General features: G+C 43.0%; 2 protein-coding genes across 3 annotated transcripts; both read right to left on the bottom strand.

Moving 5' to 3' along the window:
* Positions 1-1,534: 1,534 nt before the first annotated feature.
* LOC123091051 (serine hydroxymethyltransferase 1, mitochondrial) lies at positions 1,535-6,270 on the bottom strand. Its single transcript, XM_044512444.1, has 16 exons — positions 6,079-6,270; positions 5,919-5,957; positions 5,714-5,800; positions 5,502-5,623; positions 5,303-5,379; positions 4,638-4,762; positions 4,285-4,377; positions 3,928-4,020; positions 3,636-3,833; positions 3,400-3,504; positions 3,242-3,307; positions 2,814-2,891; positions 2,517-2,628; positions 2,319-2,429; positions 2,012-2,184; positions 1,535-1,742 (listed from the first exon to the last, which is right to left on the bottom strand). The coding sequence occupies exons 1-15, from the start codon at positions 6,154-6,156 to the stop codon at positions 2,036-2,038; spliced, it is 1,533 nt and encodes a 510-aa protein (XP_044368379.1). The 5' UTR covers positions 6,157-6,270; the 3' UTR covers positions 1,535-1,742; positions 2,012-2,035.
* A 1,331-nt stretch (positions 6,271-7,601) lies between these two features.
* LOC123091050 (serine/threonine-protein kinase SMG1) lies at positions 7,602-25,717 on the bottom strand. 2 transcript variants are annotated; one of them, XM_044512443.1, is made up of 17 exons: positions 25,382-25,717; positions 20,462-25,295; positions 20,196-20,384; positions 19,975-20,089; positions 18,179-19,232; positions 16,745-17,192; positions 16,521-16,574; positions 13,595-16,427; positions 13,277-13,390; positions 13,027-13,157; positions 12,606-12,698; positions 12,036-12,308; positions 11,352-11,898; positions 10,795-10,870; positions 10,567-10,697; positions 8,230-8,322; positions 7,602-8,133 (listed from the first exon to the last, which is right to left on the bottom strand). In XM_044512443.1, exons 1-15 carry the CDS (start codon positions 25,606-25,608, stop codon positions 10,598-10,600), a joined length of 11,088 nt encoding a protein of 3,695 aa, XP_044368378.1. In that variant the 5' UTR covers positions 25,609-25,717; the 3' UTR covers positions 7,602-8,133; positions 8,230-8,322; positions 10,567-10,597. The 2 variants fall into 2 exon arrangements, with proteins under 2 accessions (XP_044368378.1, XP_044368377.1); XM_044512442.1 differs by having other exon boundaries at positions 10,554-10,697; positions 25,382-25,716.
* Between the last annotated feature and the right edge of the window lie 300 nt (positions 25,718-26,017).

The following is a 26,017-nucleotide window of genomic DNA, read 5'->3' as shown; positions in this document are numbered from 1 at the left end:
AACGCCCGTCCTTCTTCTTCTTGTCGACGCCTGAAGTTTCTTTTTCCTAGCCCCCAAGCAGTCGTCGTCACCTGCAGCTGGCAGCTATTGTCGTGTGCCGCCTCACCGCCCCAACCTACCCAAGCCGCCATGTCTATTGTGTCGTCGCCCCCAACCTTCCCTTGAAACCCCGCACACCAACTTTGGCGCGGTGACCCTGCATATGAACCTGTTAACCCCTTCCTCTCCTTCGTTGGAGATGCCTCCTTCCCTGCCTCAGTCAGGTCATTGTTGTACGATAAGGGGTATGTTAGTAATCAGCGAGGCGAATCTGAGTGCAGACAAGATACGAAATACCTAATGGGCTGAAAGGAAAAGCAAACGGTCCAATCCCATGAGCTCTCGTGCACGCACCCCCAGGATGTCCTAGCTACTCACCGCCATCGTAGTATTAAGTTTAGAAGCATCATTGTAGAAATAGTCCTCTGTAGTAGATTATTGTTTATAACAAGGATGAGCAGGTGACATACTCAGCAAGACTTACATCGGATCTATACTACTTATGGAACATTGTCAAAGAAGGGGGATGTGGTTTAGGGCAAGTACTAACATTCCAAGGATAAATTTATTCGAATAAGGGCAAGCACCTTGCTCCTAGTTGTCCATAACCGTGGACCCGGTGCACGAGGGGCAACGCGCGCAATGGCGCATGCAGGAAGGCCCAACAAAAATCATTGCAGAAAGGTCCTCTCGAGCGCGCCTACGGCCGACACGTCATGGACCCCCAAGGAAACCGACTGGTTTTGGGGTGCCTACAGAGATCTGACGGTCAGGAGTGAGTCAGGGAAGCACCGGCATGAGGCATACGCGAAATGGACGACGCGGAGGGCACTCACGAACATCGATGCCCCGAAAAGCGGGTACTTCAGCTCCTTTATACGAGTAATATGTGAGTCAATGCATCGTGAAGTCCGAGCGTGAAGCCCGCATCCGAGCCACCACTGGCCAAGGAGATACCGGGCGGTTCCTCCGATGATGTCGGAGGCCGCCCGACCGCCTTTGAGCTCCACCTCAACTTTTATCGGCTATTTAGCACATGTTTTTAAGCTAGGTCTAATTAAGTACTATGTTTAGTTACTTCTATGTTATGTATAATTAAGTAATATGGAGCATTGGTGAATGTGGTAGGTATAATTAACCTAGGATGCTTGGGTTTGAATGAATTTTGATGCTTTTGTTTGCTTGAGTTTGGATGGAGGTCCAGACATTTGGTGCCTCCCCTTGGGTACCACCAAAATTTCGGATAAGTTGGAAATGCTGCCCTTACCCACCCAGGATTACACAGAATTTTCATATCCATGGCTGCATTATCAACGGCGCATTGAACACTGCCTGCTCAACGGGGCTGGACAGCAGGGGACAGCGCTTGCCGAATCGTGGTTGACACAATTTGGCAGGAACTTCATCAGAAAGATAATGTTCCTACATGAACTCACGAACCGCTCAAGATCTCAAAGCCGAATCATACGTGTTATCCCCAGAGCACATGGAGAAATGCGTGTAAGTAAATGTTTATCCAAGAAGGATGGCGGTTCATATAGCATATCAGCGAAGCATCTTACAGTATGTGCCTGCAATAAGAAACTATCGACAAAGTTCCCATATTCTGTAAAATGATTGGATTCCTTTTACATAAGGTGGCGCTTCATCGTGGATCTATTGTTTACATGACTTGTCCTCAAACTGTGCTTCTTGTTTGCTTCCTGCAAGAAAAACCCGAAGCAGAATGTCTGTGATTGCGCGAAAAGCAGCATTCATCGTCTATGTGCTTATGCGAAGAGGAAAGGGTGATGGGCAAAAAAAAATCTATTGCAGATGTAAGCTTGGTGCGAAATCTAAAACAGCAAACAACCTAGGACTGGAGCAAACGAGACAGTCAAGGGGATTCCTTCTCCTGATGACAACTGAATCGATATTATTGTACGTGTTTCTTAAGGACTGGGGGAGAGATAATTTGTTTCTCAGGGCACACCTTGCTGTTGAAACATAGCAGTTCTTAGTTCTTGTACTTCATGGTCTCCTTCTCGAATCCAATTGTTGGGAATTGTTTCGCATATTCCTCCACATCGTGGCGAAGCTTTGCAATTTCAGCTTGGATGTTGCTGTCGGATTGCAATGTGGCAACAAAGTCCTTCAGTTTGGTACCTAAATTGAAAGAGAAACAACAGAATATCAATAATATGATCACTGTAGTAGGTAAGGGCATACAAATACAAGGAAGTGTGATTATGGACAGCAACAGAAAAAAAGTTTGAAAAAAGTTCTTGGACTTCTAATACCTGCTGCTGCAGCTTTAACCTTCAAGGCCAAGTTCACTGCCGAATCGAAGAAGTCAGCAACCTTGGCGAAGTCCTCCTCAACAAATCCTCTTGATGTAAGTGCGGGGGTTCCTAAAAGATCATGGAACAGGTAATCAGGTTTTGTTAACTTAGTTTAAAGAAAATTAGAATAACCATTATATGAACATATGTGTTTACCCATCCTGATGCCTCCGGGTACCATAGCTGAAACATCACCAGGAACCGTGTTCTTGTTTGCTGCAATATGCACATTTTCTAAAACCTTCTCCACACGTGAACCATCTATTCCCTAGACATGAAATTTGAAAGGAATGATAAGTGTCCTGACACGTCATAATATTCTAAAATAACTAAGTTTTGCTGTAATTAGTATATCTAGCTATGGTGTATAAAGAAACAGTAAGTTTCAGGTCAGATGGATATCAAGCAACATTCCGGTCAAAAGAGTCACAAAAATATGAAGTACTCTCTTACCTTTTTCTTGAGGTTCACCAAAACTAAATGGTTATCAGTCCCACCAGAGACAATGTCGTAACCTTTTGAAGTCAAGCTCTGGAAATGAGAATATTGCCATTAAATAAAGACGTTTTTAAAATTAAAGTACAATTAATCATGCTAGTGTAATAGATATTTGCATTTCCAAACATCCTGTTTGGCATTAATTAATGTTGGTACTCGGTACTCCTATTCCTCCTATTCCAACAAAGCAATTTGAAATAAGTTCTACAATCTGGTACTTAATGCCGGCATGAGACAAACTATACGGTAGATATAATATAATTAGATTGTACAAGCTGCTACTAACATAACCATAAAGAGGTTAGTCGTCATAGTGACTGACAGGTATCATAGGTCCAGTTTTCCTGGGCAAATATTTCTAGCAAATTGTAACCACAAAGTACCTCAGCAAATCTAGCAGAGTTACTCATAACTTGCTCTTGATAAGCTCTGTACTCCTGAGTAGTTGCCTGAAATTTAAACAGCACATTAGGGCGTTAATTACACACAACGGCAAACTGTATAAAATACAAAATAATTAAGGAACAGAAGTGCTGCAGACCTGCTTAAGCGCAACGGCCAGGCCAGTAATAGTATGGTTATGGGGTCCACCTTGCAGACCTGGGAAGACAGCAGCATTGATTTTGTCCTCAAAATCATACTTAACCTATATCAAAATAGATTGTTAGGCCTTTGCATTCTGCAGGTAATATGAGTACTGCAGGTTAAGCTCAGTAGCGAACAAACATCTTCAACACTCTATGCTACTATCATTCTATTGTATTTCTCCGGCAATACCTCCTTCCCTTGTTTGTTTATTTCTTTCACCCCCTTCCGGAAAAAGATCATGGCTCCACGTGGACCACGGAGAGACTTGTGGGTAGTGGTAGTCACCACATCTGCATACTCAAAAGGAGACGGAATGACACCAGCAGCAACTAGCCCACTGATATGTGCCATGTCTGCGAGAAGAACTGCCTTCTGCTTGTCACAGATCTGCCAATTGCACAATAGAAATTGAAGTTAATCACTGATTAGGAGGGGGGGGGGGGGGGGATTCATTGTTCATTACTGAAGAAAATGAACTTGCCTTCCGCATGCGGTTATAATCATAAAGGCGGGCATATGCACTAGCACCAGCAACAATCAACTTTGGCCTAAAAAGAACGGCACTTTTCTCCAACTGCAGAAGTAGCAAATGAAGCTTAGCAACATATGAAGGAGTTAAGATAATTCATCTTGAAATAATTTGACTACTGAAGGAGACATATAACAATGAAAATATCCTAGACAATGCAGTAAGAAACCATTTCTTTTAGCTGAATGTTGCTAAAAAAACAAAAAGTACGCACTTTTTCCACTTCACGAAACATGCATAAGTAATGTTAAAACTGATCGGGAGATCCCAAAACTCCCATGACATGAAATGAATAAATAAGGAGTTCACCTGGTCATAATCAATCAAGCCAGTGCTTTCATCCAGTCTGTAAGGCATTGTCTCAAAGAATATTGAAACTGCTGAGATTTTCTTTGTGTCAGTCTGCAAACAACAAGAAAAGAACCATTGAGCCATGGGAGTTTCTCAAACATCATACCTAAACATAATTGAGAATTATGAGCTTATTAGTATGTATTTTACATTACAGTATGAAGTGCTTATCTAATGCTAGATATAAAAAACAAAAGAAACAGCAAACTACACAGAAAGATGGCAACAAGCAAGCAATGGCTGATCATGCTTGCACCCCACCAGAGAAATAAAAAACAATAGGTTGATAATAAAGAAGCGGATAGATGTACCTGGTAACCATGGGAAAGATGTCCACCGTGAGGAAGATCCAGAGCCATAATTCTATCATGTGGCTTCAGCAGAGCAGTGTATACATGGAAGTTGGCAGGTGAACCCGATAGAGGTTGCACATTCACTGCAGAGGCAGAAATTGGTCATCCAGTTAACTCGCCCCCAATTTGGTGGAAGGACAAATACCACTCCAAGAACATAGTGGTTAGCAATGCAACCTAAATATTTAAAATGTACAGATAGTGTCTAATCCCAGCTGTGTACCATATGTAAGCTTTGAAATTGACTAACATACTTTGGTTTGTAAATGGTGTATGCACATATGCCAACAGAAATTTCTTAAGCAAATTAAGAACCTGCTGTGGACTTAACCCGTTTACTTTACGACTAGACTACTTTAGAACATTACCCTATTTCCGATCAAGTAAAAGTGTGTCAACTGTAGAGCATAATAAGATTAGCTCGAACCAGAGCATCTTATTTATTTTCACTCTGCTCTCTCATTTGCATCACCAAAAGCAGTATAAAAAAAGACTAATGACCCTATGTCCACATAAATGATAGAATTTATAGAAAAACATCCTGCAGAGTCATTAGTTAGTTCTACCGGACACGAGAGAACCTGATAAGGAAATTAAGAATAAAACCATCATCAAGATTTTACCTCCCCACTTCTCTGGGTCCAAATTGAAAGCCTCCAAAGCACGTTTCTGGCACAGCGTCTCGGCCATATCAATGTATCTGCAGGCAAGAAAAGCCAAAACGACCGCCAGTCCACATTATTGACCCCCACATCCATTCAATTTCTGCTCCAAGCATTCTTCAGATATATAAATACAGAGAAAGAAGGAACAAGAGCGCACTCGTTTCCACCGTAGTATCTCGCGCCGGGGTACCCCTCGCTGTACTTGTTGGTCATGACGGATCCCACCGCCTGCATCACCGAGAGGGAGGTGAAGTTCTCCGACGGGATGAGCTCCAGCCCCTGCAACCAGACAGACTGACGCGATTCAGCAAATGTCCTGGAGAAGAAGAGCCCGAGCACAGTACAGCGAATCATGGGAGCAGTGATGACCTTCCATTGGCGGGCCTTCTCGAGCTCGATGATGTCGGCAATCTCGGGGTCGACCTCCTCCAGCGGCGCGTTCAACTGCTTGGGCCACTGCGCTCAACGCGAGGAGTGGGGGAAAACAAGATAAGCACGGGCAACAAACAAACAAACAGACAAACGGACAGGGAGCAATGGGCGCATAGGCACGGGGTGGGTGGTGAGGACATACGGTGACTGCGGATCTCTCCTCCGTCGCCGGCAGAGACGCCTGCGAAGCCAAATCAAACAAGGAAAAATGGATGACCGTGAGCGGCGCCGATAAACCAGAGGACCGCCGCCAAGAATGGTTCATAAGAAGAAGGAAAGGAGAAGAGCGGAGGGCGGCATACCATGGAGTAGAGCGGCGTGAGGCGGGAGAGGGGCTGGCCGCGGGCGGAGAGCTTGCGGAGCGCCGTCGCCATGGCCATGGTGGGTGGTGGTGGTGGTGGTGGTGGGCGGCCTCCTCGTGCACCTCTCGGTAGGGGTTGGAGTGTCGGGTTTGGGAGGTAGTGGATCGCATGGCCTAGCGTCCTTTATTTTAACTGGAGGCAGCAGATGTGGGCTGAGTGATCAGCATCCACCAGACGCATCACCGTCACCAACCCCTCAATCCATATGCAATTTCCTTTTTTTTTCTTGGTTTTAGAAAATGGAAATTGGAGATTTTGTTTTTTCTCATTTGCTGTTGGATGATATCTCTACTGCCATGACGCCCATATGTCTTTTTAGGGATTTTCAATTCAACAGGAATTTATCTGGCTACCATTGGTACTTGGCATTTACTTGCTAGATGCTCTTAATTTTTGTTTCCCCTTTTTGCAAGAGGTTACTGCACTAAAACATGTCTATATACATCTGATTCAAAAAAAAACGTTACTAGAACACCTTATAATAGTGAACAGAGGAAGTATATTTTTTTTTCTGGTTACCATCGAAACTTGCCCTTTACTAGCAGCCTAGATTCGAATATGAGGCATTCAGATGCTGGTAACGGGTTAAGGATGCCGGTCCCACAGGTCAGGCGTCCCTGCATTTCACTCTGGTTTATGGGAGTGTTAGCTCAAAGTATCCCCATCACCACCAACCGGAGCAGACAAGATTCTTCACAGAGAAAAATAAGCCGAACCAAACAACGATCCTGATCCTAGAGGCCCAGAGGATTTACTTTTAAAAACTAGCTCATGTGGTTACTTAACTGCCACTAATCAGAGAGCGGGACACCAAATAGCAAAGGAAACAGCAGCTCAGCCACTCAACTGCCATGTTATATATCCCAGCACTTTGTCATCCATCACCTAACACCAGGAAAGCGACACCACATTTCTTTCAAAAACTAAAAGAAATGAAAGAAACAACGGAAATGTGTTTTTTTTAAGCTCAGGAAGAAAGGAAATATGTTTTCTTGTGAAAAGAAAACATATTAGAAATAAAAAATACCGTACACAACTAAATAGATATTTACTAGGTGCATGTCTGGGCATCAGAAAAAATAACTGCATGAATTAACAGCACCGCCAGAAGAAGAAAAAGATATATGGAGAGGGCATGGCCAGGATGTTGCTGCATTGCCTACGTGCATACAGGCCACCCGAGCCCTATCTTTCCCATGACCACAAGCCGTGCGTTCGTACTCGGATGTAGATAAAGCGATCAATCTCCGACTCAAATAATAACAATAATAAGAGAACAGGAATTGATTGATCATGATAAGCAGCAGATTTCCTTTTTTTTCCTCCTGTCACGAACTTACCAGTAACGTGTCACTTTGCAAGGCTGTGCTTAGGATTTCCAATCAATCTGCACCTGCACAAAAAAGACAAAAAAAAAACAGAAAGCAACAAGAGTGGACATAAGTTACTGCAAGGATCTCATCTGGGAGTATACGTTCCCATTACTAGCATGTTGAATAGCTCTACACTCGCATTTAACTCCGATCAATATACTGTGATCATCGATCGACATTGAACATTTCTATTTACATCTGATCCGCGAGGAGTCGTGGAATACGAACGGCATTTTCACAGTTGCATATCCAGCGCCTACCCTTTCCAATATGCTAGTTGGATCATGGAAAGGAGCTTCCAAAATATCAGATGTACAGGGAACGTATTATGTACATTTGACAGCTTTACCAATTTTGAATCCCTGTGGGTGAGCGCGCCGCGTGTCCATGCAAATTGCGAATGCTTAGGGTATTTTCGTTCATATCATGCTAAGCTTCAGCATTCCACAATGTCATTGTCTGGATCCCAGAATGCATGTGAATGGCAACGTAACATTGGAGATGCAGAGGCCAACAGTACCGAAGTGGTGCCCCTCCTCTGCTTGGAAGCATCCGTAGGCCGTTCATGCCACATGCTGCAGGGAAGTCGAGCCGCGCTGTCTTATAAATGACGCCTGCAGAGCTGGATCAAATGCAAGCAGCCATATTAAAAAAAATGGTTAAACAGATGACCATAGCCTTGCTTCAGAAACAGTGAAAATAGTAGGTGCGGCCAAACCTCTTTAACTTGGCTCGCCGTCATTCATAGCAACCATACAATTGCTTGGCATGCTATCCTGCTTTTGCCATGGAATGTCTTCTGCCCGAAACTCTGAAAAAGGGGTAACATGATTTGGGTAAATCACCTGTATTTTAGAGCTAGTTCTAAAAAACAGAAGTCAAAATTGAAAATGAGCACAAAAGGGAATTTCCCCACAGGTAAAAGGAGGTGAAAACATAACAAGGAAAGTGATTCGGTTGCAAGTCAAGCATTACATGTAACAATTAAAATGTAGCTAGGTAAAACACATAGGTCCCTTGCAAAAAAAAGGTAGTAAAACTGATTGGGATTAACAAAAACTATAGCCAAGCAAAACTATACATTATCTAAAAAAAGGAAACTAAATTATCTAAAAATGGCAAAACCTTTTTTTTTTTGGAAACGCAAAGGGCCTTCATTGCATTGAAAAGGTGGGTGAGAGTACAATCCTGCTAGGAGGTGAGTTTTACAAGGCCATAAGCCCGATCAGTGGACATCCCAGGATGTGGGCAAAACAACCCTGCGCCCTTGAGCCCCTGCTTTTGATCCCTCAACTATCGGCTGAGTTTAAATTTCACCGTAAACTTCAACGCCGTTTATTTTATGTCAATCAACTTCAGAACTGTGCATAGCTTGTCCTGAAACTGTTTATGTAAGTGCTTTCTTGATTATGTGTCATTATAGTTTTCAACCCTTAACTATTGCAGAAGTTCACTTTTCAACCTTGAACTCTGAAACCGGTTGTTTTTAACCTTGAACTCTTGGATCAGTTTACTTTACTCCCTTGGCCCTCTCCCAACTGGTTTTCTGCTGACTGAGACAAAATCTGGGAAATGGTTTTCAGCAGTCCTGTTGTAGCTCTATGCCTCTATTTGGCAGTTGTGATGGCTGGCAGGCTTGTGCAGGCTGCCGCAATGTACCAAACGCGGGCATTGGTTTGCAGCCCCAGTCAATTGGTGGCAAGCACCTGTACGTAGTTTAAGGTAGGAAGCCGCAAGCCGCCCCACTGGTGCCCCTATCTCCATCCTCTTTCACGTTCATATGAAGAGGAAGGGGGCTGCCACCTTCTTCCTCAAGCTTGGTGAGCTTCTTTTTAGCAACACCATGAAATTCATTTTGACTCTTCTCCAAAATTGATCTTTTTCATTCTCTTCATCATCATCCTTCTACCTTGCCAACGTTGACTCAGACATGTAGAGTTATAAGACCAGGTCCTTCTGAATACCAGGTCCCAGTTTCAACGCTGACTCGGACATTCCCATGCAGCGCTGCCGCCGCCTCCTTCTGAATAGCCACCTGCTTGGATGGATGCAGCAAGGAGAGATGCAAAGATGAGAAGACAGAGAGGCTGACACATGGGGTCAGCTTGATGATGTGGTAGCCTATGTGGAAGGGTTGATAACTGTTAGCAAACATGGCAAAACCACCCCACGAACCAGCTTCGGATAAGATTTGTTCATTTCTGAGAGTTGGAGTAAAAGGTTCACGGTTAAAATTAAAGTCGGCAATAGCTGAGGGACCAAAAGTAGAGACCTGTTCCTATGCTAAAATGGCCACTGAACTAAAAATGGAATCAGAAATATCAACTTAGATGATTGGATACTGACAGCAAAACGGAAAAAATATATCAGAAGACATGTCAATTGAGGCCTCGACTTAAGCTGATCCTTCATGGTGAGAAAAACTGTGGAAATAGTACTTTCTGGTTTTGGATCTACCGACTCATTCTGGTTTTCTAAGATACAATATAAATGTTTTACATCATCCTGAGCAGTTATTGAAACCCTGTTTTTGTCCCCTCGTTGGAATAAATAAGACCCCTCTTGTTGTCCCCTTATTGGATAAGTAAGATGACCAGATGTTTGTTCCACCACCATATCAGTACTTAATGGACAAGTTTCCGGACATGACTGGTGCAACATTACATGTTTAGGAACCTGTAGTGTACACTAGGCTTACTGGCAAGTCTCATTACTAGACCATTAGGCACTGACTGATCCAGGTTAAAGACTAAAGAAGGCCGAGCCAGTGCTGAGCACGTCAATTTAGTTTCATTAGAAATTGTTACTGTTTGAACAGCCCTTTCTATCTCAAGGTCACTACTCAGGTTTTGTCAGAGATTTCACTGTTTGAACAGCTCCTTTCTATCTCAAGAAGGTCACCAAACGGACTGCGGAGAAATGAAGACAATTCTTAGCTTGTAACATCTACACTCACCTACATGGAGATCTTGCATTTTAAAAACATACAGATGAACAAAAGAGTTGCTACTACAGGGCTTCAGCAGAATATTCAGCTAGTACCTGGACAGCATACATTGATGAAAGTTGTATCGGTGAAATTTGAATCATATCCAAGGTGTCCAACCCTCGTACATATTACACAAATTGTCGATGCTTGTCGCCTGCTTAAGAAGATAGTCTACTTGCTCCGAAATTTTCAAGGACCTAAAGAGAATGATATGAGAATGAGATCAATAAAACTGGATAACATACAGCAATAGATTTGGATGGCTACTAAAACTCTTCCCTCTTATTTGCTCACCTGGTACCATCTATATCTCGTCCATGTAACTTATGTTCCACTTGCTTCAGGATAGACAGAGCAAAAGGATTTTTACCTGTGGAGCAGAAACATATCAATATAAATCTGTCTCAGCTTCAGAACTCTTAAAGGCCTAATATTTCATGAAAATTTCACACAGAACGAGCTAGGAAAATAGGAAGTCTTATGATGATCTGTAATATTCAATCTAACGTAGCAATGGTGCAATTTGAAAATATTAAATTTATCCATTTCGTGCATCAGTATTTTTTGTACAGATGAGAAGTAAGATTAAGTATTAAACAGAAACGGTTGAGAAAGTAAAAGTTGTGCTGAAAATATTTTCTGCAGCATGTATAATTGCTAGTTCTTCCTTGAAGAAAAATTATATGCAGTGTTAAAATGGTGCTGACAGAGCACTTACAATTTAATCAAGGTTCAATGCTCTGAGGGTTGTTGGATACTATATACTGTACAATGCTACAAGAAGTTGAAGAGCAACCTACTTGACCTCAAATAGGAATAATAAAATATAAATGGCAACGACAATATCTTACCTCTGGTCATTCGAGTATCTGAATAGGATTTATTGTCACTGCTGTCACATTCTTGTCCTCTAACCTGTTTGAAGGCTCCAGTGTTATCCTCAGTTTCAATTCTTCCCTCCTCCACAAAAGAAGTTTCAGCCACATGAATACTGCTAGCTTGTGTGACATTGTTTGAAAACGCCTGCTTATTGCTACTTGAGTCTGATTCTGAATCAGTTCTACCATCTCTTGCTTGCTGACTATTAGCAGCAGGACCCTCTATTCCAGGCCCGCTGTCCAAAAGGGCATCTATTTTCTCCAAATTCTCAGAAGTAAGCTGGGTCAACAATGTTGTACATCCGGAACTGCTAGTATATGAGTGCTCTGGTGGAGAAATCCAACATTCATCTTGTAGAGAACCATCAGTATCAATAACCAAATCCTGAGAGACACCTTCCCTGCTTCCAGAAGAGCTTTTATCCTTCTCAACTGACGAATCACTTTGCAGAAGATCTGGACGTGCAGAGGGCATATCCTGTGATCTCTCAGTTTCACTTTCTTCAATAACTTCTAAAGCCTGTGAATAAGAGAAACGCGGAGTGAAATTACATGTACCAAGAGACATGTGAAAATTTCAGGTCAAGCATCAAAACATAAAAATAAATAAAAAGATTAAGCGTCTGTGACATAAGTATACATGTCCTAGCTAAGTACCTTATGAAGATTCCCTGCATGAAGACTTGAAAGGCGTCCAAGCTTAATCACCATGGAGTGCAGCTCCTTCACGTATTCGGTTAATAGGGGCACCACAGGCTCTATGTTTTTGCAAGCTTCCCTTACTCTAGTGATGTAAGATTGGTATAATGCCTTTCCATGACTAAGAGGCATACTGGTGTTATTCTTCTCTCTTTCCTTTGAGATCGCTTCAGACAGAACAGCCACATCAGCAGACAACAAAGCTTCAAGTGGAAGTAAGATCGTATTTGCCTGCCAAGCATCAAAACAAAGCTTTTTCATTAGAGAAAAAATATCATATTCTACCAAACACTAAAGGTGCCATGTATTCCTGAGTCCTAGGCATAAAGCTTAGCATTTCTCTGGACTGCTTCTAAGAGCCAAAAATATCATCACCATGTCAGTACCGAATTATTAAAATCTCAATCAAAGTCATCAAACAGCATGCACATGTGATGTACAAGATAAATATTACCATGAGTAACCAGGTGCAAGTATTTATATTGATCTTGAAGGGAGGAAATTTGATAGAAAAAATTCATGACAAACCTTGGAAATATTTGCCGTAAGGGAACTGTGCAATGCAGCAGCTTCCTTTCCCAAAGTGTAGACATCATGCAACCCCTCTGCTATAGCCAAAACCTGTAAATAATTTGCCAGGAAATCAAGAGCAAGTTTTCGAATAATAATTGCCAATAACTAGAAAGGATATGCATACCGTAGATGAGATATCTATCTAACTGCCAGGTTTTACTTAACTGAAGAATATAATTTTTTTTATCATCAAAGCATTTCAGATATGAAGCTGAACAATATTAGTTCCTCAACTGCAGACAAAATCTCTTAAAAGTTCCTGACCATTTAAACTTGCAAACCTTAAAGCATACAACCGAATTCACAACTAGGAGTTCCCATGCAGTCAAAGTAGAGATATGTCAACAAAATGGGATTAAATCATGCACGGATTTACCTCCTCGAGCAAGGAGCCACATTCAGCAGTCAAGGCAGTGCGGTCCTGTGAAATATGTTTGAATCCAGATAATGATACACTGACTTCACAAGCACGTTCATACATGTCTACCAGAGTATCCTGCAGATCAACTGGGACAAGATATACATGGCATTATTCTACAAGAATTAAAATAAAAGGAATCTTACAAATTTCGACATTGGATGATAAAAGAAGCAAACAACAATTCCAGAAGTGGGAGAGGACGGACCTAAAGCAGATTTTGCCTTGACAGAGACTACAGAAAGTTGATTGGTAGCTGAATACAAGCCTTTTCCAGCAGTTTCCATGTTGAGCTGGCCACATTTCCAGTCTTGTTCTGCACCTGCTTGCAACAAAGAACAAATGGAAAAACAATTAAACAGAAGAACTCATACTATCAGGCAGGGGGAACTATTGCATCAGAAATTCAAAATCATGTAGAACTTCTAACTTCTGACTAGACATTGGTGACCTCATGACAAGTAAACACGTTCACAGTTCTGAGCATGTATGTAATGAAAGTACAAACAGAAAGTAATCGACTTACATGTAAAGGAATGGTATGCTGCATCTAAACGTGTCAGTAGATTCACGAAAGTTTGCTGCCATGCCCTGCCCTTATCAGTAGATTGTCCAGAAGATTTATCCTCAGAAACAAAGTAAAGCCCATCTCTAGATGCTTCAAACTCTAAAACGGATGTGCAAGACTTAACAAGGTCAGATGCCTGTTCTTGAATGCCCCCAAGCAATTTCCTCCTTTTCGATAGATGATCATGAAACTCAGGGGGGATTCCTGAACCCTTTGCAGTTGAACTGCCTGCTCCAGAAGTATTTGGACCGGCGCAGGCCCATCCCATTGCTCTCTCAAGTTGGCCTTCAGCTGAAACAGAAGTGCTTTCACAAGCTTGCAGACACTCAATTGATCTTGTTATCAACGACATCGAAGACTGGATCTTATCTAACAAGTTCCTTCTGCTCAAATTTAAAAGCACAGACATGAACTTATCATCACCAAGAATATTTTGTGAGAAAAGCTTGGCCTTCTGTGCATGAGGCGACGAAAAACCATGCAGCCATTCAACCTGAACTATTTCCAAAATTATTTTGCGTAAAGCCTCGGTGAGGTCATTTAATTGCCTTTGCTTTAGAGAAACTGCAGTCCGGGCAGCTCTAGCTGTCTCATGAGCATTACAGTACTCCTCAAGCATTAATGCAACCCTTCCTACAGCCGCAGTAGGTTGACCTGATTCTCTTCTTCCTTGGCTTGTTTCTAGCAAATCACAAATTTCTTTGTCTAAATGTAGGATCAGTGCAGGAGCAATCCTTTTCAGAATATATTGACCAACTTGATTTTCCACATGGATCGCAAGCTTCTTTTTGAGAGTAATGTAAAGCTGGTTGGTAGTACAACTGTGCTCAACAGAAGATGAAATCTCATGCATGCACAAGTCAAGAATTGAATCAAGCAAACCGAGCTTCCAAACAAAAAAAGCATGATCCTTCAATAAGCCAGATAAAGGCCACATAACATCAGATAATGAAGAACTAGCAGCCAAAACTTCTCTTAGATTAGAAACTGGTCCACTCATGTGGGAAGGGAAGGCGCCACGAGATGATAGCATATGATCAAGAGATTCCAGGTCAGCGAAGGGCTTTGTCAAGACTGAAAGCAGAGCCTTGCTTCTGAAATGAAATTCATTTTCCTGATCAGCACTCACCAAAGATGAGAAGTACTTTTCAGAAGAAAGTAAAGAATTCATGACACTGGCTTCTACTTTCAAAACTGATGAAATTCTCATATCTTTCTGGCTCCAAGTTTTCTGAAGTTGTTCCAACTGTGCTCTACAGGCTTCCTCCTGTGAAGCTAGTTCCTCTGCTTCTTCCCAGGATAGATGGTCTCTACCCCTCATGGCAGCTTCTTCAAGAGCTACTTGCTGCTCAGTGATTCGGCCAACTTCCACAAAGTAGCTCTGTTCCAGTTCAGTAAGTGATGTTCTCTCAAGTTCTACCTCAGCCAACTTCTCTAGAGCTGTGTCAACAGAACCACGTATCCGAGAAATTGAACCAAAGGCTTCCATTACCTCCGAATTGTACGAGACAAACGATCTAATAATTTCTGGAAGAAAAACTTCGGTCATTTGCTCAATCATGTTGGTACTTGAGTGCAAAATGGCCTGAAACGGATAAGCCCATTGTCCAGGCCGATGCTTCAGATAATCAGCGTTTATTTCACCTAATTTTGTCCCCATCACTTCATGCACTTCCTTCACAAATCCAGAAAGTAATGCACATTTTTCGATCTGCTGATCAAACAATTGCAGACTCATTCCAGCATCAGCTTGAAGACCAGCTTCATCTGTCCTAAACTTAGTTATCCCAACAGCTTTAGTTGAGAGTTCAGACACTCTGACTCTAATGCCACTGTATAACTGACTCACAGCGATCCCAAGAACAGATAGAACCTTACTTGCTTTCTCTTTTACATCCTCCTGGGCTGGAGGTTTGACCTCCAAATTATCTGCCAGCGAAGAAGGAACAGCGTCCTCATCATTCTTTTGTGATGACAATTGAACAGAGTTTATGAATGCAGAAAGTATCCGATCTTTAGACTGTGCTTCGTTATCCGATCCAACAGAACTCATCAATTCAGAACATTCCCTCATAATTCTTTCCACACATGCAACATAACTTTCCATTTGATTTAAGAGATCCCGGTATCTTTGCTGTACTAGATTACTACCTTCGCCCTGAACCTTAGCAATGACTTCTGCAGCCTGCCTTTTGGAAAGAGAAAGCATGTCTTGTGATGCACTGGTTACAGATAGCTGCAAAGCTTGTGCCCAACCAGTAATTGGACTGGTTGTGATGTAGTTAACTGGAAGAACTTGCTGCAAGATTAAAGCATACTCACCAAGTGCCTGTAAAGCAGAGGACCGCCCATCATGCAACTCAGTAATTAGTTCAGAGACCTCCCTGTCCAACTCATAGCAATGTTCTCTAGTTGGCTCTGGTACAACCGTAAGGGGGACACCAGATACAAGGACAGCTGAAATAAGGCTCAAGGCCTCATCCTTGCTGTCTAGTTTCATTAATAGCTCCGAACCTGTAATCGAATTGTCCCGTATGGCCTCAAGAACCCTTCCATGTTTTTCCACCCATATTGCAAGTGTGTTAGCTTCGTCAACTGTCGATGTTTTTGCTTCTGCTAATTCATGAGCATGAAGCTCAAAAGAAGTGCGGGATTTTTCAGCAACTGAAGTGGCCTCGGCAAGGATTGACTTTGCTGACGTTTCATTATGTAAAGCACTGGACCTCTCTTTCTCAGCATGATAAAATATAGCAGATTTAACCTCATACTGATCTAGAGTATCCAAGAATGTCTGCATATAGTGAGAATAAAACAAAAATCAGGTGATTCAAATATGTTATTTGAGATATTTCCACTTTGTGGTTACAAAGTTAAAAAGGAATACCTTTAGAACAGATACTGTAGCTGGCAAGTTAGTCACGAAAAGATCCTGATGCTCCTGAACAACACAAACAGTTCAGTTAGACCGGGAATAAATTATATCCTTAAAAAATAACTCGGAACTCATTGATTTAACAGAGGCTAGAACTGCAAATATGCCTGACGCATCATTCTAAAATATTGCTGCCAAGAGGCAAAAGAAAATTTCCAACTCCAAGAGACAATTACCTGCAACGGAACACGACTTTCTTGAATCCTAGAAGAGAACAAGCTTAAACTAACTGCTAATTCCATTCCTTTCTTCTCTTCACCAGCTATTCCAGCTTCATCTTGCATATTTCCGCGTGTCCACTCAATCAATGGGTCCCAAACAAATACTTCCATTAACATTAAGATGATATCTTTGTTCTTCAAGAGGGCACCCATAACTGCCTCACAGGTAGCTCTAAAGACACCTTCAACTCCAGACAATCCCAAGGCTGATTCAATAGTTTGAGTAAGACGGAACGGAACGATTTCTGGAATCTTCAACCTTTTCCCTTTATCAAAGCATATATTGTAATCTATGTGAACCACATCACCATTGCTAAAGTCCATAAGGATATTGTCTAAATGCCTATCTCCCAGGCCCAGGATATGGCCAACCATGCTCATAGCCGCTAGACTGCTAGAGAATCTGCAACAGGAAAAAGATTGATAGCTAAGCACTCACGGATAATAAGAACTTCTGTCGAAAATAATAGACGAAAGGAATCTTCAGTTACTACTCTTGTAAGATATATTGTAGAGCTCTATTTTGCAAAACTAAGATATCTTGATGAATGTGCTATGGTGAACAAACTAGTTACTAAAATAGCCTCAAGGCACTCTTGGTTTCCTGATGTTCCAGTTACCATTTATGTATGTATTGATAAATAATTTGTGGGCACGTGTTGCTTCACAAATCGCTACTTATACTAGTACAAAACATATGATCTTAGTTCCCGCCAAAATTACAATCTGAAAATCCATAATTAACATACAAGAAAAAAGTTACATGAATGATATATCAGAGGTGATTCCAGGAATAAAACTGAGGTGGGGCTCAACTTGACGGATTGAGTCGCTAGGCTAAAAAATCTTCCTCTAATCTCTGCATATGCCACTGCCCTGGCGATGAAGGTTTGACTCTAGCCCTGTCTAACCCCACCGCTAGAATCTACATCATGGAAACTATGTGGCATGTACATTGTTAAACTCATAGGGAAGCTTGTCAACAGTGATAGCACCCTGAAGAGCTTGTCTCAGCCTCCCCAGATCCCAATTCACTAGGGACTTGCACAATTATTTAACTCGGCATAACTTTTATGTGGTTCCCTCTGGAAAAGAGTAGCGATTTCCCTCTTCTTTCAATTTTTTGTAAGGAAGGAGTCAGTAGGGCTTAAGAGCAACGACTTAACTGACAACATAATTTTCAGTTTCAAATATGCCATCTATGCTCAAAGTGGGCATATTCTTCATGAGAATGACAACCAGCAGAAAAGCCTGGACAGACTTTTAGTAGTACAATAAAAGTAAAAACTCTCAAATTCGTACTTTTATTTTGCCTAGCAGTGGAAACAAAGGACACTTGGTAAATGTAAATAGAGTGCTCAATGCAGAAGTACCATGCACCATACATACCTCTTTACTTTTGAGTTGAAGTTTTTGAAGCCCTCACTTGAACACCACATTTCTTGCCACAGAATCTGCTTTGGAGTCTCCTTCATAAGCTCCAACAGAACTTTTTTCTTAACGTCTAGTGGCCAATCTCTTCGTGAGATTACTCTTTTGATCCCTTTTTCTTTCAGTGCTGGTATTATTTTTCCATAGAACATATCACTAGGACGGGGAACATGAGGTACTGAGTTGTGAATGTTACCAGTGCTAACTGAAGAAAGCTGTGCCTGTGCCGCCTGAGTACGTTTTTGCCATGACTTGTACACATTGTATATGCTGCTTACATTTTCTACCCACTGGATTAACCCAGCTCGTCCACTAATTGGTGTAACAGAATAAAATCGTATTGCAATATTTCGACTTCGAGTGTCAGAAGATGAATGCAAGAAGCTATTTATCGCCTCCAGAAGCTGCATGATCCGAGAATCAAGACGTAGATCCTCCCGTCCCTTGAGAAGATAAATATACTTCTGTCCGTCTGATCCTTGCAAGGCGAGCTTCTTAGGTCTTGTCTTTGTAGAAAGTATTGTAACTTCTTTGCAGAAAGAAGATACTGTAACCGTGCCATGATTTCCAGCAAAAAAAGATTCCGAGGAATCAAGTATCTGCTTCTCAAAACCAGGCATTGGAATGTCAGAGGTTGACAAAGTTGCTAGCTGTGGAGCAATTTCACTTAACAATACGCATGACTTTCTTTGATGACTGACTAAAGAAGCTGCAATTGAATCAAAAGGCCGCCAAATCTCTCCTAATGCTGCTGGAGATCCAGGGGGCACCTTAAGGCTTGTGATTGCAGATCTCAGCTGAGCGTTATATTCCTTATGGAACCACGTCTCATGGGGTGTTCTTGGTTCACGGGATGTGGATGCTAAACGACGTTCCAAGGCTACAACAATTGGAGTCATAATAGCAGAATATTTTGCAGCATTGATCTTGTTCTTTTCAGCTGAAGTCAGTGTAGAATTTGCAGCAACCCTTGCAGCTTCCTCCTTAAGTATATTGATTCTCCTTAAGACATCTACATAGCAACATAAAAAATGTCCCATCAAAAACACAACAAACTAATACTCAAAGTATATTAGATATGAATATGTGGTTACTGGTTATTTGGTCATAAAGTTTCTAAATGCAGGTTTGTACAAACAAGTAAACAAAAGCATATACCAGACATGAACCATTGTACAGACAGATTAAATTTAATGCAACAGTTAAAGTAGACAACCTCCAACCTAACTTCTAGAATGGTACATTGCAAGTGAGGAGGAAATGTCATTTGCCGTGCAAGCAAGCATTCTTACAGTATTGAAACTTAGTAAGCTAAAGGATCTCATAAAAACTCAAGAGGCACCATTCTAGAGATCCTATGCAACAATATTTTTCAGGATTTGTATTGCAATCTAGTTAACAAGAGGAATTTGGTAATTAACTCTACAGGAACACTTAATTCAAAAATCAGAACAAGAAAAAATAATGGTTACTAACTGGGGCTTAGACCTTAGGGTGTATTTGGAATTGCAGCGGCTTTGAAGAAAAGAAAACTGTGTTTTACTTCTTACATAACCAACAACATCTTTCTTATGGCACGGAAGTATTTTACTTCGTTCGGTAAAGGCTCCCTTTAACTAACTAGATTCTATAGTAAGCACAACAATGTCAAGCTGGAGCATAAGCTAATTCTTATGTAAGTGTGTCCATTTTCCATGGAAGCCTGCCTTGGGTAGCTGATTTCACAGAACTGCAGAAGTCGAGGGGAGGCTTACCTGAATGGAGATCTTGTAAGGTACTCAGCCATTGTTCCTCCCACAGAACGGTTATCATTCCTAGCTCATCAATTACAAGCTTAACATCCTTAATTAATTTGGGGTACAGCTTAACCTATGAAAGAAAAACAGAAAGTGTTCAAAATACAGAAGTAGCATGCATATATCATCATAGCCTAAAGCAGATAATCATAGTATAAGTAGCATACGAAACATCATACCAGAAAGTTCAATATTTGCTGAAGCTCCTCAGAAGGTTCTCCTTCACAGGCATTGATATCAACTAATGTAGGATATACTATAGAATAAGGAGAAAGTTTCCCTAGCTTCACCAATATGCTCTCCAACTGTTTCCTTACTATCTTCTCTGGGTGGGAACTCAAGCGAGCAAAAAGTTGTGGTATGATCTCCTGCATGGATCCAAACATATAATTATACACTAACCTTATCATAATTATAGAATAGATGCGCCACTATCATCATTTACCTGCCATGGCAACAAAGGAACTGTTGAAAGCCCACTTTCAAGTGTTTCCTTCAGCTCCACCCCATAGTTCAAAATTATATGGAGGAGATACAACAATGCTCTCAAAGTGTAGCCCCTAGTTTTCCCTTTCAAGGCATCACGCTGATATGAAGGTTGAATCTCAATTGATGAATGAGAAAGGTACTGAAAATAAGCATTTGCAGCATGCCCAAAGAGTGATACCCTCCTTTTCCTTAAAGACCACCAAATTTCAGTAAGATTGTTAATCAAAGGCATGGCACTGTCCATTGTAGAATCGCATTTACCAAAGAGAACTTTAAGCTCTGATGATAGCAGTGCATAGGCACCTTCACCATCACTGGCCTCAAAACCTGGTGCTCTGGCTGCAGTTTCTAACAGTTGAGTTGCCTGTTCAATTATCATGGTCATGGGATACTCCTGCTCAGAATTGTTGCTGTACCCTGTTGTCGCTAAGGAATTATGATCGACATAATTTGCAGATATATCAGCATAGAAACTTCTTATTGTTTGCTCCACCTCAGACTTCTCATTATCTGTCAAGTGAAATCTGTCTGGAGAAAGTTCAGATTGGAGAATGGAGGACAAACTGTTCTGCAAATTTGAATCGGATCCAGATAGAGAGTGATTGGCATGAGTAAAGCACCAAGATGCATAAGAAAGCCACGCCTTGCCCATACTGGGACAAAGTTGCCAGGATATCTTTCGAGCACTGCCTATGATTTCTTGGGCAAGCACATGACAGTTTGCAGTAGAAACTGACCCACTGTCACCAGACAAAAGTTTCTCTGACCCATTTCGAAAGCCATCAAAATCACTAAAATCTTTTACCACCTTTGGAACGATCATATTCAGAGTGGAAGTTGAACTCTCCTCCATCCAGGTCGAGAGTTTCAGACACGCCTTAGCAATAAGTGAATCGCCAATGCCAGATGAATCACTAGCTGAAGAAAGAACATTAGCACGAACCAGTGACCACAGATCAGTTAAAGCCTCCTCATTGTTTCCTTCGCAATGCTTCAGCAAGGCACCTTCATACTTAATGTTCAAAGTAAGCATTTCCTTGTCCGTCTCATCAGATGATTCCAAAGGATGGTTTATGAGGTACTGGTTTAAGCGGCCAGCTAACATAAAGTTGGTCTGCTTTCTAGCAAGACTAGCAAGCTTGCGACATAGAAGAAGAGTAGGTAATGAAGATGGATGTGCAGTACGATACACTTTAAAGACCTTCAGCCACATACTGCAATCTTGATGGATCCTGTCAATAGGATCCTGCAATAGTCTCAGTAAATAATCCATGGGCGCTGGTGGTTGATTAGGTCCATCTTGGCACGTCAACCCAGTGGCCTCTTCAAATGCAAAGATGCAATGAAGCTGGCCAGCACATGCTGCAGCATCAGTCAATCCATTGAGAGGGGCCACAGAGAGTGCTTCATCCAACATCAATTTAGCCTTATCAAGATCCTCTCTTGCCTTGTCAGGCTTGCTGTCAGATTGAAGCATTCCACGCAGGAGCATTAATTCACTTCTCTCAAGTGCAACCTTGGGATCGAGGGTAAGCTCGCTGCTGCTTTTAGGAGTCAAATCAAGATAACTCCAAGCTGAATGGAAGTCACCCTCATCAAAACATGCCATTGCATGAATAGCATTAAGCTCATTGCCAGCACTCGTTAAAGCACCTGAATAAGGTTTGCCAGCATGTACAGCACGGAGCTCTTGTAACTCTGCAAGCCAGCCCTCCAAGCATTTCCAGTCAGACAGAGCTGTGTAGCACTCAATAACACGTGCTATGATGTACTGGATGACATCAGAATCCATGGAGGTAAGGGCTTCCTCAGACTGCAAGAGATGAGAATAATGTGCAGCAGCCTTTTCATACTGCCCCTGGGATTGATAGATGAGTCCTGACATCCAGGAAAAGTGCTTGTGGGTATCAGATACACCCCGTGTTAGTTGCTTTTCCTGCTCAAAGTATGTGTAGAATGTTGATACAGCCCACCTCTGGAGTCCAACCAAGGCGTCTGTTTCATGACACCTGCACAATGCCAGAGAAGCATGTCGCAAAACCTTCAGAATATCCATTTCTAACCTCTCTCTAAAAGCATGATTACTTTCAGTAGCTCCTCCCATGCGGCTGTTGTCCTTGAGGGATGATGCAGCAATGTTTCTGAGATCTAGTAACCGAGATGAGCAGTACTGAATGACTGCATCGCTGCACTGCAAAGCTAGTCCTGCATTCAGCATTGGATCACAGATTCGAGAAAACCACTCTTCACAGACTCGTTTGTTCGCTCGGAAAAACAAGGAACTTGCCTTTGGAGGGGCTGGTAGAACAAAGGAACCTTCATACGCATTATAAACATATTTCTTTAATGCCTCAACAAAATCCAATAGCAGGCGCATAGGTAATAGGGATATGTCAGATGGTCCTATATACCTGCCTTCACCTTCGTTAGTTTCCAGTGCCAATAAATTTGGTACATCCAAAAGCATGCGTTCTAAAGCAGCAAATGTCTGTGTGGGGCCACCAAGATGAGTTCGAAGCCGAAGGTTTATGCAGTGCCGAGCAGCTTCATGGATGCCCCACCAAACTGCAGCAAGATTGTTCACTGAATATATCCTATCAATAATAGTTATGTCCACATCGGGCCCTTTGAATAATTCATTCCAATCAGTATCTCCAGAGACATCAATTTGACCAGAAAACATATCTTTCTTGCCGCGGTAACTAAAGACCAGCCGTTGAACCCAAGAAGAAAGAGGCAACTTCAATCTGAGGGAAAGGTAACTCAGAATAGAAACAAGCTGCTGCCAGTGAAGTTTCCTAGGCTGTTGTTTCACAGCAAGCACATGCCTCAAACTCATGCAGTGCTTGGTAATGTTAGAAATACCTAGGCAATTCTGATAACTATATCCATCCTCAAGGAAGCCAAATGTGTATGTTGTAATAGGCAAAGCAATTGAAAATAACCTCAGAAATCCATTTTTTACAGCATTGTCTGGATCACTGAGCTTGTCAAGAAGAACCTGTGAGACAACTGAGAAGCTCATGGGATTGATGAGCCTACCAAGAAAAAGTGCTTCCAAGGATAACGCAACATGGCATCTTACTTTAGTCTCCCTATCATAAGCGCAATCCAAGATAGTGAAGAGAATAATATTCGGAAGGGTAGCATCCCCAAACTCATAAGAGAGACTGGTCTTGTTCAGATCCCTTTCCATGGCAAGAACCAGTTTCGCGAAAGAATCTATCCAATCTAAAGCGTCTAATTTCAGTGTCATGGATGATGATGCACTAAGGCCACGCACTATGTGTTTTCCATATTTATGCATGAACTTCATTTTACAGTCACAAAAAAACTTCCTTGATTCATTATCTATCTGAGTTTGACTGCCTGAATCACCAGAGCCTCTTTTAAATTCTTCAGATGTTTCAATATTAATTGACAGTTCCACATTGCTCAGTCTGTGAAGTGTAGAGAAAATCTGAAACTGCATCTCAAGGAAATTATGAAACGGGGTGCCAAATGGGTCAAGCTTCTCTGAAATGAATGATGTCAGCATAGGTACTCTCCTGTCAATCTTTTCAGAATCAGCTGAAATAGTGGCCAGTAGAATCTTCAAATCGAATTTCATTAAAGAAAGCAACTGATGCTCTGAATACCCTACTGGAGTGTTGTTCTCTAAGGAGTGACTCTGGATACCAGTGTAGCTTACTTGCATGTTCTCAAGCAGAAATTTCAATAGTTCCAACTCTTTCATCAATGATGCAATTGCTTGCTCAGCTACATCTTCCAATCCATGCTGCAGACAAAAAAGATAAGTGGATGCTGAATTTACAACCACATTGTGGTTTGGGTGAAGACGGAGCCGAGATAAAAGTGAGCTGAATTCAAGCAAGTGCTCCACAGCAGCCGAATGGAGCCCCAAATTTTGAAGTGACAACACTTGCAGGTTAGTCTTAAGTGCTACCACCAACTGTAGTGACGACGCATTATCCAAACTCTGTGCCAACACATCCACAAACATAGCATAGAACTTGGCGAACCTTTCCTGCAGAATCTCTGCGAGCAAGACCAAACATCTGGATGCTTCTTCCATCCTCTCAGACCAGCCAATCTTGGAAGCTATCACTGATGCACACCTTAAAAGCTGAGGAGCCAACGCTTCAAGTGGCCCTACTACAAGTTCTCTCAGATTATTTCTCTCTGCCACACCAGATGCCATGATCTGCAACACCGTCGAGAAGCAAGCAAAGAGCGGACGAAGCCGGCCAGAGTTATGGCTGGCCGCAAGGTTGGGATCATGCACAAGGACCTCCATATCAGCCAAGAACTTGGGCAACAGTCCAAGGGAGAACTGCAGATTACCGAGCCAGTGCCACTGGAACTGCGAGAAACTATCCACGATGGTGCGGCAATCGGTTTCGGCAAGGTCTGGGACGAACACCCACCCAAGGAGCAAGTCCACCATATCGACGAATTGCGGCCGGAAGCAGTGGGGGAACTTGGCGGCGACGAGCGTGAGCAGGCCGAGCAGGCACCTGAGCACAGCGAGCGAGGTCCGCTCATCCTCGAGCACGTCACGGCAGGCGGCGAGGAGTGGTGGCACGAAACGCTCGACCGCGTGCGCATCCCCGGTGGCCAGGAGCTCCCTGAGCCCCTCGGCGACGAGGGCGGCCGAGGCGGGCTCCCCCAGGAGCGGCAGCGCCCAGGCGACGAACCCGTCCGGAAGGCCCCCGGGCGCCTCGTGCGCGCACAGCACCGCGCTGAGCGCCGCGTAGGCCGCCACGGCGGCGCGCCGCACGGCGTAGGACCTGCGCAACAGACACGAACGAGGAGGTGAGTAGAATCGCGTTACCTACATACAGATGCGCGAGGGGAGGGGGGAGGGGGCGCTTACGCGTCGTCGGCGAGGAGCACGGAGAGCGGCGGGGCGAGGAAGGGGGCGAGGGAGGGGAGGAGCGGGCGGTTGGGCGGGTGGAGGAGGGAGAGGCGGAGGCTGGAGAGGGCGCCGGCGCGGGAGGCGTCATCGGAGGGGTGCGGGGGGTCGCCGGCCGCGGCGGAGAGGAGGGAGGCGAGGTGCTGCTGGAGCTGGTGGTGGGCGTAGGAGGGGCGAGGGTTTTGCATTGTCAGGCTGTCCGCCGCGCGGCGCTCCGCTCGCTGCCCGCCGAAGGCAAAGGGGGAGGGGACCGAAACAGCGGAGCGGAGCCTGGCCGCCGGGGAGAAGACAGAGCCCCGCTCTCCTCTGGCCGTCTTCTCTTTTGAGCCGTCCGATCTCCTCTTTTAGGGAAAAAGCGTTAGACACCCGGATCTCGTGTTTTTTTAGTTTATTTATTTCGGCCTTTGAGCGATCTGAGTTCACGTTCCCGTCCACTACGAAAACGTTTATGAGGTAGGATGTGCGTATGTGTGTTTATAAATATAAATGTATGCGCGTATATATGAGTTTCTGCGTCTGTACCTTGAGAAGTCCCTCTCTGGATTGGTTTAGGCAGCGGTGCTCGGCTAGGCTTCGGGGCGGTGGCAAATGGATATA

The sequence above is a fragment of the Triticum aestivum genome, chromosome 4B (assembly GCF_018294505.1).
Source record: "Triticum aestivum cultivar Chinese Spring chromosome 4B, IWGSC CS RefSeq v2.1, whole genome shotgun sequence".
NCBI classification, from domain to species: Eukaryota; Viridiplantae; Streptophyta; class Magnoliopsida; order Poales; family Poaceae; genus Triticum; species Triticum aestivum.
Note: the sequence above shows the minus strand (reverse complement) of the source record. Positions and strands in the feature narration are given on the sequence as shown.